The sequence below is a fragment of the Centruroides sculpturatus genome, unplaced genomic scaffold (assembly GCF_000671375.1).
Source record: "Centruroides sculpturatus isolate CEXI.00-Female unplaced genomic scaffold, Cexi_2.0 scaffold133, whole genome shotgun sequence".
Lineage (NCBI taxonomy): Eukaryota > Metazoa > Arthropoda > Arachnida > Scorpiones > Buthidae > Centruroides > Centruroides sculpturatus.
Genome location: NW_019384319.1, coordinates 893966 through 910457, shown reverse-complemented (window position 1 = coordinate 910457; position 16492 = coordinate 893966). Strand labels below are relative to the sequence as shown.

Here is a 16492-nt window from a genome sequence, read left to right as displayed (position 1 = left end):
GTCAGGCTCGTCGGGAGTGGTGGGGTCGTTTGTGTGCCTCTCCCCCCTCTCCATCCACACTCTATCGTATCTTCCGTCGTCTGAGATCCCCGCCGGCGATCACGGACACCCAACACATAATCCAAACGACAGACTACCTACTCAGTCCCATCCAGCAGGCGGAAGCCTTTGCATCCTTTTTTGGGCGTACCCGCCCAAGGGGCACCTTTGCTCCCCTTGATGATCCCCGGCTAGGGGCCCCAAAGTTTGACGATTCCCCCTTTCATCTCCTCGAACTTCGCCGGGCCATACACCGTCTTCGGAACACTACTCCTGGCCCAGATGGCGTAAGATCACACGCCTTACGGACCCTCCCAAAAGTGGGCCTCTCGGCCCTCCTCAATCTCTTAAACAATCTCTGGGCCTCAGGGTCCTGCCCCCCAGACTGGACCTCCTCTACCGTTGTTCCGATCATTAAACCGGGTCGCCCAGCGACGATATGCGCCTCTTATAGACCGATCTCTCTAACCTCTCACGTCGCAAAACTATTTGAACGGCTAATCCTCTATCGTATCCATAAATGGACCTTTCACTCTGAAATCCTCCACCAACACCACTTTGGCTTTCTCCCCTACCGAGGGGTAGATGAGGCCCTTATTACGTTACACCACCATATAGCCGTGGCCCGAGCAAGAAAGCACTGGGTGTACCTAGTCGCACTCGACCTAGAAGGGGCATATGACTCAGTGTGCCAAGAAGGACTCCTAGCTAAATTAGAATTTTTCGGTATGGGAGGGAGACTCTTGTCCTGGCTTAAATCGTTCCTATTACATCGTTCTTTTCGCGCCCGTTGGCACGGAGTGCTGTCACCTTCTCACGCCTTTATCCAAGGCGTCCCCCAGGGGAGCGTTCTTGCCCCCATTCTATTTTCATTATACATGGCGGACCTTTGGACCGCTCTCCCCCCCAATGTCACCGCCGTCCTTTACGCGGACGATCTATACATTCTCACTTCGAGTACAAGGCCTTCTCAAGCAGCTCGCAAAGCTCAATTAGCCCTGGACCACCTTGAACACTGGGCAACCACATGGAGTTTATCCTTTTCCGCCACTAAAAGCGCTTCCGTCGATTTTTCTGCCAAACTCCACCGCCCTCCACTTACTTTGTCTCTTAACTCAGGAAATATCCCTCAGCGCCCTTCTCTCCGCATCCTCGGTCTTCATTTTTCGCATAACTTTACTTGGCACGCCCACGAGACTTTCTTAAGAACCAAAGTGACTCGTGCCGGTTCCCTCCTCAAATTTTTGCTTCTCGTAGTAAAGGAGCTAGGAGAGCCGACCTCCTCCGCTTAATCTACACCGTCCTTAGCCCGATGGCGGAATTTGGCGCTCCTCTCCTGGAAGGGGCCCCCCAACCACTATCCGTCGCATCGAAAAACCCATTCACGAAGCCCTTCGCACAGCCTTGGGTGTGCCCAAGTCTACTCCGCTCTTATCTTTATATGCCGAGTCAGGCTACATTCCACTCCAGTCTAGGCTGCGTCAGAAAGCTATATCGCACGCCATCACTCACCTCTCAAGAGGCCACTATAGCCCTCTCTACAAAATTTTCAGCACAGCTTCCAGTCTAGACTACTATCATTGGCGCCCTTTCCAGGTCCCGTATGCCTCTAGGGTTCTCTCACTGATTCGTCAGGAAGGTCTACCTATCTCTCACCTATACCGGCAAAAACACGTACCCCCGAGCCCCGTGAACATCCAACCTAGAATTCGTCTTGACGACTTTCCAAACGCTTCCAGCCTACCTCCGGCAGCCTTGAATGCCCTTTTCAATCATTTACATTCTACCAACTGGCGGGGTTGGACTCTCATTGGGGCAGATGCCTCAAAATCACACCTACGGACGGCCTTTGGAGTAGTTCTTCCGGCTCATACGGTCAAGGAAACTTGGTCGCTACACACGAGCTGCAGCGTTTTCGGTGCGGAGGCTCTCGGCATCCAACGGGCAGTTAATCTCAGCGCCCGTCTTAACACTCCGACGGCCATTGTCTCGGATGGCAAATCAGTTCTCCAGGCAGTCGCCAACGTTAATTTTTCCTCTCCAGCGGTTATTATTGACCTAGCTGCAACATCAGCTCTCACCCAACACCCCTTGAAATCGGGTGGACCCCTGGTCACGTTGGCATCAACATAAATGAAGAAGCAGATCAAGCCGCTAGCCATGATACTCCCATCGGCTCCTGGTGGAGACCTCTCATGGCACGTGACCTCATACGTCAGATGCGGGAATCGATCATCCGCAACTACATCGATACTTGGTCTACCATTCTTCGGGGAAAAGGTCGCGACCATCTCCGACCTTTCGCCCCTTGGATATACCATCACGCCTCTTCTCGCCACACAGAAACACTATTGGCTAGACTTCGTACAGATGCGGCCCCCCTGAACAACTTCCTCTATTCTCGACGCCAAAGCGCCTCGCCAGATTGCGCCCACTGTGGCTCGCCAGAAACTTCCGCACACTATTGGCTTGTCTGCCCGAAATACACACGGGCCCGCCAAGAGCTAGGCCGTCTTTTAACCTTGGACCTCACGATCGTCCGTACCTTAACTCCGATATACTGGCCTCATACCGACCTTTCTCCTCGCCAACATATCGAAATCTTGGAGCGTTTTGTTCACCGCACCAACCGCTTTACCTAATTCCAAGCGGAGTAATTCGGAGAAAAAGCCAATAGGCTAGAGTCTCCATATTAACAAGATAGAAAGAAAGAAAGAAGAAGAAAACCCGAAAAACTCCAGTCTATTGGTTAGATGCAAACCTACGAACAACTACAAGTGTTTAAGGTTTTAGTGCTCACAAGTGGCCAAATGGTGGCAATAAAACTCATAGTTGCCGTAAATTTTTCTGAAAACTATAACTGCAAAACACAAAACCATTTCTTTAGTTTAATAATAATGTCACTGATCAATCTATTTTATTGATAAATATTATGAGTTTCATAAATATTTAATTCTATGTAATTCTACGGTCTGATAAATTAACTAATAAAAATTTCCTTTATTAATCAGATCGCTGTGGTATTTCAAAGGTAAATGTAATTGCAGTATTGGCAAATCATTTTTTCTGAGCTGCATCGTTATCGTTGATAACTGGAAGTAGTATTTAAAACATGAAAAAACAAAACTTACAACAATATTAGATTTTTTAAAACTGAGAATGAGCTGAATCTACAGTGCAACCGATAGAAACTAACTTTTCATATTTATTATTTTCTAAAATATAATTATTTAATAACATAAATTTACTTTTATAAATAATTTTTATATGTTTTGTTTTTATTAACATGCATTATTTCTAAATAATAATAGTACAGTAGAGCGTGGATTTTCCGAATTAATTGGGGACTGGGGTTGTTCGTATAACTGATATTTCGGATAACCGATTACGTACGAAAAAATAGTTTAACGTATCCGATGTCGAAATTTTTCTCCGTTGCGTGTCGCTTCGCGTTGAATTTTCGTCGATGTTAAGCCTAACAAAGACTATTGTATCGTTAAAAATTATTTTTTTTTTGTACAAACAAAACAAATATATTGAAAAATATAAAAATAATAAAAAATTATACTTCAGATGTTAAATTAGTATCAAAAACGTAAAATATTTGAGTAGTCCAAGACATAGCCAAAGATTGAAGCGCCACAGCACTGGCGAAAATTTAAATTTGCCGACTGGAATTCTTTCGAATGATTGACGTTTCGGATGATTGACTTTCGGAAAATCGACGCTCTACTGTATATAAATATTATATAAATAACTATTTCATCAAGATTGTAAAAATACTAAGATACAAATTCATCATATATTAATATTGTAAAAATTACTATCTTCGTATAGTTATTTCTATTAAAATGATTTTTTGCTAATATCAATAATAGGTTGATACGAAATCCAATGTATAATAATTGTATATACAGTAGACCCCCCTATAACGCTTAGATACGTTCCACGCTAACCGAAAATTACGTTGTAGGAATGATTAAATACATGAGCCAATCGCAGCCCGATAGGTGGGAACTTTACGGACTAAGGCTGTTTGAAAGGTTTTCTTCTATAAAATTAACCGATTCTAGACTAATTCCACTCAACATTTCCAAAACACGTATAATTTTTTGGGAATAATCCGTATAAACTACGCTATAAACAAAAAATTATAGGATTACTTACCGAGTGTGTACCGTTCGACTACGCCGTTGCTNTCATTCTTAACTTGGACGGAAATGAAATTTGTTACAACGTTGCACTTAGTCTTTCATATTTGTTGTTAGTAATTTAAAAGACATTTTGAAACACATACGGAACGATAATAATTTTTTAAAATATAATAACACAAAAATGAAAAGGGAACTCGGGTACATTTATCGAGAGCCACAAATAATTCTTCAAAGAGCCGCATGTGGCTCGCGAGCCGCAGGTTGGCCACCCCTGATTTAGACTATTAATAAAAAGCATTGTTTTTTTTAACAGGAAATAAATCATTACTAACAGAAACAAGTTTTGGAATGGTCAAAAGATATATAATTCCATTATAAAATAGAGAAACTGATTATCTTTGTTATTCTAGTAATAATATTCTAGTAGTATAAATTTAAGCGTGAAGTTACTGGAATATTTTTCCAAAAGAGCCATAATTAAGGAATAAAAGCATTTAGAGAAAAGTGATGATAATGATCGTCTTAATACCTACAAGTGCTTTATAACTGCTCTACATACATCCAATATAATAAATTGAATCAAACCAAATATTTTATACAAGAAGCCATTCGTGTATTATATGAACAGTTTTTAATTTAAGATAGTTGTTTCTTAATGTTTATGATTTAATTCATATGCTTTAATAAGAACTATTGAAAAAAAAATTGTTATAATATATCATGTGTGTCAACAATAAACAGTTTTATGCGTTTTTCCGAAAGCCTTAAACAGGGGAGAGTGTGACTTTTGCATCTACACCCTTCATTTTTTAGATTAATGTAACAGCTTTACTGAAAAATATTTAAACTTTTCCACCTCTGGAAGGTTTCTATCTTACTCAGGTTCCGACTTTCGCAGGTTTTACTATAATAAGAAATGATGTAAACTTAATGAAATACCGTATTTATCCGAATATAAGGCGCAATTTTTCGCAGAGCAAACTTAGGATGCGCATTATTTGCGAAATTTTTTTGGGCACCGTATTTGGTGTTATTGATATCAATATTGTATATGAAGACACAAAAGAACGTTATACTAAACAATATCAGCACTTAACAGGGAATAAAGTGCATTTAATACAGTAGTTTACTTTTTAAAATACAAGTTTTGCTTTATGAAGAAAAACATGGGAATCATCCAGTCTCCAAAATATTTAAATGTTAGGAGTATTTACAGTAATTATTTTTTGTCTTGGTAAAAGGATCAAAGTAGGGGTGCGCCTTATATTCGGATAAATACAGTATTTAAAATATATTTTAATCGAAATAAACTAAAAATATGATTTGAGTTTGTTCATATTGAAAATGTTCATATTGAAAAAAATATATTCAAGTAGCATATAAGTAGTTTGCATCTTTATATTTGGTTGTATGTTTTATAATAAAAGAGAAGGATATATTTGAAAAAATATATATATTATGTATTCTTCTTTATCAATTATAATTAGAATATGAGTTTGTTAGAGAAACATGAAAAACCTAAAGAAGATTGTCATAATACAGTGTTTATTCCATAAATATAAATTCAATTATTAAAACCAATGGGATCGGTAATAATATTAACACACTAAAAATAAAAAATTTTTAGTTAAAAACAAGTAAAAATTATATTCTTTCTATTTCCTATTTCGAGGATTCTATGAGCCAAAACACGACAAACAAACGGCACGGAACAATCATTATTTTATTAATTTTTGGATAAAATTAATAAAATATTAATTTTTGCTCATAGAATCCTCGAAATCGGAAATAGAAAGAATATAATTTTTACTTGTTTTTAACTAAAAATTTTTTTATTTTTAGTGTGTCCATAAATATAGTAAGCAATTTCGAAAGGAATAGCACAGAAAATATAGAATTAATCACATTTTACAATTCACTATCAAAACAAATTAATGATTATCTTTATTAAAATATAGGTCTATAAATTCCCACTAACGTCCGTCTGTCTGTCTATTCTTCCTTAATCTCGAGAACGGTGTTAGATGGATGAAAGTCGCGATCAAATATGGAATGCTTATGGGCAGGAGGCCTCAATTAACTATATACAAACTTACGTTTTGGGCCGGAAGCCACGTTAATTCAATTAAAATTTTTTCTCCTGAACAGAGTTAGATACGTGACTGATATGACTTCATTGTTAACAGGAAACGATTGATGCACAGGGAGCAAGACACTACTAAACTTAAGTGCATTGTGACAATGTCATAATAAATAATTACTCATGATTATTTTATTTTACTCTTAATTTTTAGGTTTCACTTTACATTAATACTGTGGACATCAATAGTGGATCCAGACATTGTTTAGAGGAGCGCAGAAAGAAAACAATATGCCTTAAGCCAGGACTCCACATTACCGGAATCCGCGACGTAATCGTAAAACTGAAAGCCAAACTGACGAAACTTTCAGTTTTGTAACGTTCAGTTGGACAGAAACAAGACTGAAAGCAGAGTTAAAAATTATTTAACTTTTCCGTTTTCGTCCCGTGCTTCTGTCGTACTGCAACCAATAAAAACGCAAGGATTTGTGACGCGTAGTCACGTGCATTAGTCACGTGTAGTTTGATTGTCGTAACGGTGGAAAGTATAGCGAAAACGATGAGGAAACAAATAGATTTGAAGAAGTTAGAAAATACGAATGTCTGTATAACAGGCCTTTCTCCTCCCCAAATAATGAGACGCAACATGATTCTCGGCAATTCTCATTATTCTCAGCAGTAGGTGTTATATAACAATTACCATGGTTGTTGAAATACTGAATATAAATGGCGTTTGCTTGCAAAATCCTCGCGGGTAAAGCCGCGGGTAACAGTTAGTACGTATATAAAAGTGAACTAATGGGGACTTTATATAGATTTTTGTTTATTTATTGAGCCACTAACCCTATCTAACAATCCATTTCTAATTCGTATTAAGTTACATATAATTCTGTATTATCCAAATTTTTTACTCGTATCTGTACAGTACATGTGCATATGTGTGTATGTATGTATGTATATATATACATATAAACATATATGGATCTGAGAGAAAGCAAGAATATTAATTATTAAATTGCGTTTCTGCAAAGGTTATCCGAAAAAAGCTAATAAAACTAGGCCTATTGGTTTCATCGGAAAACCTTTACAGAAACGCGATTTAATAATTAATATTTTTTTTATTTACTAATTTAATGTCAAAAAATAAACATTCGAAAAAAGTTTTTTAAAATATTTTTCAAAACAAAACCATATTCGTCATAGGCAGTTTATGGCCGATAACACACAAGTGCAACACACACACTTTTATAGACTAGAAAAAAAATTATACAATAATAAAACTTTTTATAAACCCACTTTTCAACATTAAACTTTTTATTATTTCAAATATATACTGTTTTATATACGGATATTCCATATATACAGAATATTTGTGGCCTGCCTACCTACGACTTATGTGCAATTTGGCCCGCCAATCGAAAAGTTTGGGCACCACTGACTTATCCAATCCGGAACCTACTTTTTTAAAATTTATTCTTTTGATAATGGCATTCCTATGTTTTTTTTAACAAAAAAAAAGCTGAATTTGTTGTATAGCCTATATAACTGATATAACCTAAATCTTATATAAAAACGTTGATAGGCCTACGTTTGTTTTAAAGATATATTCTATATATTAACTCACAATTTTAAAATACAGTAAAGATATAATAGAAAATTTTCAATAAAAAATTGACAAAATTATGTACGGTAATTTGATAAATACATTCAAAATTACAGAGGAATGTATCGATTGATACTTGCTAAAATTTAACAAGTCCTTCAAGATTACAAATCATTCATGTAGAAATTATGCTTAAAAGCAAATAAAACATTCAAAATCACTGTCATATAACTATATAAGCTAATATATCCAACAATATTTTTATTGTAATTCAGAATTATATCAATATTTTATAATTTATTTTAAAACTCTTGTGTTTTTAAGAATTTTAATTTGTTTTTAATGTTTATATTCTTAAACTTCTATGGATTCCGACATTTCGTGTCCATAATTCAAACTTTAAACTAATTTTATAGGCCTACATTTTCATAAAATTAGATACTACCGTATGATTCTTCATATTTATTCAAGTTTTGGTTTTGTATTTTCGTGTAAGGAAGACAACTTAAATAGATATTGTAAATGTATATCCAATATTCACTGATTAGAAAATAAAATTATGGATAATCATAATAGATGCAAGCATTTTTAAATTTGACATTGAATTAATTGACATTTTGAAGTTAAATTTCTCTTATTTAAATTTATTATGTCAAATATTTTCTCAATAAAAAGCATTTCTCAAAATTTTCATATTTTTAATAAAAAAAAGGAATAATAATAATAATAATAATAGAAATTTTAAAATAATAAACAATTTGTAAAATAAAATAAATTGTTTCCAATAAAAAATTTATCAAATATAAAAATCTTATATCTTTAAAATACAGGTAGGCCTTCTACAACGCGGTACCTTTACAACGCGTTTCGCTCCAACGCTGTTGGAAAAATGCGGAAATTTTCTTACAACGCGGTTTACAGTATTTAGAAATGAATTAGCTTTCACATAACAGAAAAATCGCAACGGATCACATGATACGAGCCGCAGTTCGACATACAGAGCTAAATGCCCTTGAAAACAGCTGTTTGTCGACGTTGACGTGTCGTTCCCGTGAAAGTTTCAGGGAAAAACCGATTTCTAGGCAGATGTGCATCAGTTACCGTTAACACTTAAATATATCACTAAATTTTCGATCATTTATACTCTTTCAATAAGTGGGGACCGCAGAAATGGTCCAAAATACAGTATAAACTTCTATTGGGTATATTTTTAACAACATAGTGAAGGAAAGTTACTTTTTGCGAGTTTTACTGTCCACAAAACTGATTGAAAAAATTTTAGCCATAACAATGCCGAATGAAAAGAAAGGACCGTCGTTAAAAAGGAAATTTATATCTCTTCAAAGATAGAAATTTTGGATCGAATTAAAAATCAAGAGCGGATAGCTGATATTGGTAGGCATTTTAATTTAAATAAGTCAACTATTCGGTCGATTAAGCAATCGGAAGAAAAGATTAGGAATTCAGTTGCATCCGGATCATCTATTTTTGCAAATAATGTTGCTCGTCCAAGAGCACCTATAATGGAAAAAATGGAACAAGTGCTAATATCATGGGTAGAAGATATGAACAAGAACAAGAAATGATTGCCTTTAAATAAAAGTGCAATTAAACACAAAGCCTTAAAAATATTTGATTATTTAAAACAAATGGGACAGTCATCACCTGATGAAACCAGTGTTAAATTCGTGGCTAGCAATGGCTGGTTTGAAAAATTCAAAAAACGCCATTCCTTGCACAACATACACATACAAGGGGAAAAGGCCTCTGCGGATGAGGATGCAGCAAAAAAATATCCAGCAGAACTAGCAGATATTATTCAAACAAAGGGTTATTTGGCTGACCAAGTGTTTAATGCTGATGAAACAGGATTATCATGGGAAAAAATGCCTAGCAGGACCTATATCTCAAAAAATGAAAAAACCGCTCCTGGCTTTAAAGTTTCCAAAGATCGCATAACTCTACTTCTATGCAGTAACGCGTCTGGTGATTTTATTACCAAGCCAATGCTCATTCATCGATCACTAAATCCATGCTCGATGAAACAGTGCAACAATTACGACCTTCCAGTGTATTGGAGAGACAACAAAAAGGCATGGATGACTGGCCATTTATTTAAGAATTGGTTCCATAATTGTTTTGTTCCGGATGTAGAAAATTATTTAAAAAAGAAGAACTTAGCATTCAAAGTCCTACTAATCTTAGATAATGCGCCCTCACATCCAATTGATTTAAATCATTCCAATGTTGAGATTGCATTTTTACCAGGCAACACCACTTCATTATTGCAACCCTTGGATCAAGGAATCATAGCGGCTTTTAAATCATACTATATCCGTAAATCATTTGAACTAATTTTGGAGAAAATAAATTCTACAGATATTACAGTCAGTGAAGTTTGGAAACAATTTTCAATTTTAAATTGTGTAGAAGTTATCGGCTCGTCCCTAAAAGAAATTCGTCAATCGACTCTAAATGCTTCTTGGAAAGCTTTATTACTGGAAATGGTCAGTCAGGAAAATGTTGTTGAGCCAATTCAGCGTGAATATGATAACATAGTAAGCCTTGCACACGCAATAGGAGGCGATGGATTCACTGAAATAACTGTTGATGATATTCTAGAATTAGTTACGGAAAATGAAATAAACGAAGCAGATTTGGTAACAGTTATATCCGAAACATTAGCGATTGAAGATAATTTTGAAGATCTTTTCAATGAAGAAATCAAAAACTTCACTCCGAAAGGTATAGAAAAACGTTTGGACATGGCGAAACAGATGGAATCTTACTTTTTAGAGAACGATCCTCTGCCGGAGAGAGCGGAACTATTTAAAAGAAATCTTCAAAATTGTTTATCTGCCTATCAAGAAATTTATAAAGATTTGCAAAGCAAGAGCAAACAATCTCTAATGACAGATTTTTTAAAACCTAAACCTACCGGAAGTGCAATGGAACTTGTCGATGAAACAAGCTCAGATCTTGAAATAAGGCCAGTCAAACGTTCTCGAACAACTATAATAGGTGACGATGAGGACTAAATTTGTGAGCATAACATTGTTTCTTTTTGATTTTGACTTAAAATCATAATCTTTTTCGTTTTTATATGATGTTTAATTTTATTTAAGTTTTTTTATGAAACGTTTTTATGTACATAAATTTAAAAATGATGAAAATGTTACACAATAAAAGGCAGTTTTTCTCTTTTTAGAACCGAATCCCAGTTTTTGTATTAAGTTGGTGTCTCCTATAACGCGATTTCCCACAACGCTGTATTTTCAAGGAACGTATCTACCGCGTTGTAGGAGGCCTACCTGTACTTTTTTGTTTATCAGTTAGAAAATATATCTCATATTTATTTTTCTAAATGATAAATTTTCTTAGCTATATACATAAAAATATCTGTAAAAAAGAATAATTTTTGAAACTTTATCTCAACAAAATGATCTGCACCAAGTGAAAATGTAAATTTATACTGGAACAATGTATAAAATGTTATATTATATAATAAGCTTTCTAAATATAAAAAAATGTTTATAGTTCTAAATATAAGTAATGATTCCAACGCATTTCATTGTCAGTAAAACAAGAATTTTATTGATAATTATTGATAATATATTGACGTAAATGTCAACCATTGTATCTAAAAAACGATAACAATTAAAGATAAAATTTTTACATCAAGATCAAATTACTTTATAAGCTAAAAAAGTGTTAAACAAAATCGTATCAGATGTAAAAAATTTTTACTTCAACGTTAAAAAAAATTTCAATATAGCCGAAATATAACCAGAGCCGTGAATCACGGAGCCTAATGCTAAGATGTCTCAGGTCTCACTATCCCCTTTTCTGTTGTAACGTCCTCCAGTTTATTACATTTCTATTACATTTTTTTTCTTTCTTTCTTCAAGCATTTGAAATTACATAAATTGATTTTCTAGACTTAATTTTACTACGCTAATTTCTGCCCAGACTCCTGTACTGGTCCGAGTTCTAGGACTACAGTTCCGGCTTCTCCTCCCTTTTATTAGCTCTAAATTTAATGTATATACTTAGAATTATATTATAAAATTATTTTTAATAGAGATATAAAGTATATATCAGGATCTCTATTGAAAAGAATTTCATATCTTTCTTATTATTATTCTCTTCACACACTATTCAAGTTATTGTTGATAGCAAATTGTTGAATCTACCTCTCATTGTTCATAATAATTCAAAATTCTGAAACATGTATGATGTTCTGACGTAACTTCTGACAACTTTTTTTTTATGAAAAATCATTTTTTATATAGTGTGAGTTCTAATGAAACCATTTGTGGACAAATTGAAGTTACAATTAACACAATTAATTTACGAATAAAATAAAACGAATATAGAATGTAATAGATTAATGTTTTAATAGGCCTAGCCTACTAGAAAGAATTAAAACTGTGCATTTAAAAAATTATGCGAATTAAAAATTATGTTAAATTTTATTAAACACAAATATATTTTCATATATTGTGTCAAACTTTTTGGGTCTATAATTTTTAATTTTTTAAAATTCATATCTAAAAAGTTAAATAAATATGATCAGATGATTATCTTCAATAGCATTCACTTCATCTATAATTAGAATTCAGATCCTAATTGGAATGATATTCATAAAACAAGTTTCTACAAGGATATGGTTACAGAAACTCTATATATTTGAATCTGTAATTCGTATATTTGAATAATTTAGAATATATTTAGTTATGGATAGTTTAAATTCAAAATAGTCTTGGTATTTTGACAAGAAAACTAATCACGAGTCGATATTTAAGATAACATCAGTTTGTACTTATGATTAACGTTTGCTACAGGAGGTACTGTACAGTATGTGGGATTAACAGAAAGAATGAGATATGCATAAACGTTTTAAATTGAAAAAATATTAATAATAAAAAAAATAAGCGTATTATNAGGCGCACCAGACTCAGATACTAGGCTACATGAACAGCCATGAGTTAAAAAAATATACCTTTAATACCTGTTCTTGTTCTGTCATTTATTTATTTGTTTTTATTGAGCATTGTCATACATATTACCGATTTGCATATAACATAACATGCAAGGAGCTGCCTTACCGATACGGCAACTCCTTTTAGAATAATATGTTGCTAGCGATCTTGGAACTGTTTTGTTTATTATTTATTTATTTATTTATTTTTACATAATCTACTTACCTATATATCTACACAAGCTTTCAGAGATGTGGGTGACCCATACTCAGAAATTTCTAGTTACATCCCTGATATTAGATTACATAAAATAAACAATACGCATATATGCATACACACATAATTTATTGATACTGTATAGGCTACTGCATATATATAGACTACTTTTTAATGATATAATAATGCAGGATGACAACCTCACACACACATACACATACACATATACTGTATATATATGCGCGCTAGACTCTTGCTAATCCGGTCATTCCTTGCATAGCGGGGTGCCAGATTAGCGAGAGTACCGGATGGATGAGAGTCATGTCGCTCTTCGGTAGTGATTCTTTTTGGTGGCAGGCAATCATATGGTGTATCGACAAGCAATACTGTACACAGAAATGAAACACAAGTAAATAGGAAAACATGATGTATGACATGATTTAACATTTGCACGGAAACGGAACTGCATAGACGATCACACTTGAAGTATGATGGATAATTGAGAGGCCGGATTAGCAAGGGTGTACGGTGTGTGTGCATGTGTCTTTATTCGTTTATATATAGACATACACGCGTATAAAATATGTGCTGTGCAATATTACATACATAATACAGATATATAAAGTACAGTACTGTACTGTAGTATTATTCTTATGTAGTATTTTTATTATTATTAGATGAGTTTAGAATCAATGATTGATAAAAACAAATGAATATAAGCCTACTGTATATTGCATCATCTCACAGCAAGAAAATCTCTAAACCTATTCTTGAAAAACAAGAGCCGGAATGAAGATTAAATTGGAATTCCCCAGGAATTTAGCAACGTTACGGGTTAACGACAAAAGCTACAATTGGAGCTCGCAAAATGCTGAACTACAGATGCTGTTTGACGTCAGTTAACTTATATAAATAACCACAACCGCCCGATGTATCGATGACTTAAAATAGAAAATTTTTATTAATTCGGATTTTTTGTCGTGATAATAAAATAATTTTCTGTAAGCTTTACCTATAATTTATTATGTTGTTTGTGAAAAATCACTTAACTGCATTTTATAGCTCATTTAATTCAGTTTTTGATTATACTTTAAAGCTGATTACATCGATTAAACGAATAAAATTACTTATAATTCTGTTTACTTACATTATATCTTATATAATTAAAGTAAACAATAAATGTTATTTTCAAATAAAAAATAATTTTATTAATATAATTATATATCAAGGATGTAGCCAAACGGGGTGACAAGGGACGGCATTTCCCACACTAACACTCTTCCAACCCTTAGTGCCAATCTCCACTACATCCCCAAACAAGTTAAAAGTAAGTTAAACATACAAAAAAAAATCACAAAGCAGTTGACCACTGGATGAAACGGAAAACAGGCGCACCAGACTCAGATACTAGGCTACATGAACAGCCATGAGTTAAAAAAATATACCTTTTTCACATACTTTTCTTAATTAGTAATTATAGGGTATAACAAGGACGATGTTGAATGGGTTATATTAAAAAACAATTTTCCATACAAAAATGAAATAATATCACAGGAAATCTTTTTTATTTTCTTTGCTCTTAAAGAAAATAAAAGTCCTTCAAAGAATTAATTTTTTTTCCTGCATAAAATGCTTTGTTTGAAAATAAATTACAATGTTTGTAAAGCCTTTGATAAGAACCATTTCAAAACTTTCCACGATATATAAATGAACGTAACGTGATATTTTCTTTAATAACTATGAGTACTTTATTAATGTAATACAATTGATAGAAAATAAAGTTATAGAAGTGAAGTAAAATATATTTAAAATAAATTAAATGATAAAATTATCTTTAAAAACCTTTTTTAAAAAAACAAATATGAATATGCACTGACGTGGCACGAAACGTGGTGCACCCGGGATAAATCGAATTTACTTCAATATACTAGAAATTGATAGCACAAACATGCTAATAATGTCCGTTTTGGTGATGGATCGTTTTAAAAATCAATTGGTTTTTTCATACAAATATTAAAAAAAAAAGATGACACTAAAACTTGTTCCAATTTGACAGGACGTTCTTTAGTTAAGATAAATAAAATTGCTAATATAATGTAGCATCGCCTCAAAAAGAAGAAAAAAATCTTTGAAGTTCAATTTATATCTATATCTATATCTANAAAAAAATTCAATTATTAATTTGCAAACTGTAAAATTTCGAAATTATATAACAAATCTCATTTAAATAATATTATATCTATCTATATATTAACGACTTAATTAAAAACGTATTATTTAAAATTGCTTTGTTTTTAAGCAATTTTCCTACCTCTACATTTAATTCTACCAATTTTATAATTTCAAGAAAGTTTTCCGTATCTATTATGACTAATGTGTAGTAGTGTTTTCTATATTTCAAGTAAAATATCTCTATTTTAACATGCCTGTTTATATTTTTAAACGCATACTTTAACAATAAAAATCAAGATTAAATATAGAATTACCCTTCGTCTATTTACAGTTAAGAAAACCCACCTTTAAGTTATCTAACGATTGCCAATCCTAGTGTCAATGGACAAGATCGCAAACTCTATTCGAGATAAGTGGCAGATCTGCTGTTTTAATGGAAATCCTATTCTGGGAAATAGGAGGCGGAGCCATTTTCAACTGTAATGTATGCTAGTAATGTACAGTACAAACTGGTTATACTTCGCGTAACGTACGCATTGAGTTACGTGTTTAAAAAACATATTTTAAATTACGATTTTTATTCTCATTTCCAGATAAGATCGATATCCTCATAATTAAAGTGCAACAGATAGAAACAAAGGCATTTAAAATTATAATCGAAATTCACGGAAATATTTTAAAACGTTGAGAAATGTTTTATATTTGCAATTGAATATACTTAGAATGTATTACGAAATCTCGTTTTGGATGATTTAATGTACTGTACTTTCCTATAACTTTTTTCCATCTTGGATTATAAATAAAAAAAATGGAATAAGTGTAGTATTAGCTCATCTTGTCGAGTAAACTTATCGAATTTTTACTACAGACGTTAATTTTTATTATTGCCAATTAAAGGACAAAAACGTGTCATTAGTGTTCAATATAAATGCGAAATTAGCATCCATATTGAAAGCGAATAAACTTTCAATGCTGTAGTGCGGTTTATGCATCTCCCAATCCTTCCACTATTCAATACATAAAAGATGCCGTACAGTTATTTCTTTCGGGGTTTATATGGAGATTCTGGCCGTGTATCGGCTTTTTCTCCGACGAGCATGCCGTACAGTTTCAACTTTTTTAACCTTAAATAGGGCAAGAAAACTACCTAAACCTTATCAGTCACACCCTCCAGTTCAAAATAGATTCATCTGTGACGTCACAAAGTTCAAGGTATAGGAAAAGTCAGGTACTAAAATAACTCTAG

General features: G+C 33.4%; 2 protein-coding genes across 2 annotated transcripts in view; both read left to right on the top strand.

The window, feature by feature from the left end:
* Positions 1-9515: 9515 nt before the first annotated feature.
* LOC111624823 (tigger transposable element-derived protein 1-like) lies at positions 9516-11007 on the top strand. The gene has a single exon (XM_023367781.1). It carries the CDS (start codon positions 9526-9528, stop codon positions 10912-10914), a length of 1389 nt encoding a protein of 462 aa, XP_023223549.1. The 5' UTR covers positions 9516-9525; the 3' UTR covers positions 10915-11007.
* Positions 11008-16229: 5222 nt separating this feature from the next.
* The window catches only part of LOC111624831 (phospholipid scramblase 2-like), a 29192-nt gene continuing 28929 nt past the window's right edge, over positions 16230-16492 (top strand). The window contains exon 1 of the mRNA XM_023367812.1: positions 16230-16474. The gene's annotated coding sequence lies outside the window, so the exon portion shown is untranslated. The remainder of the gene's footprint in view (positions 16475-16492) is intronic.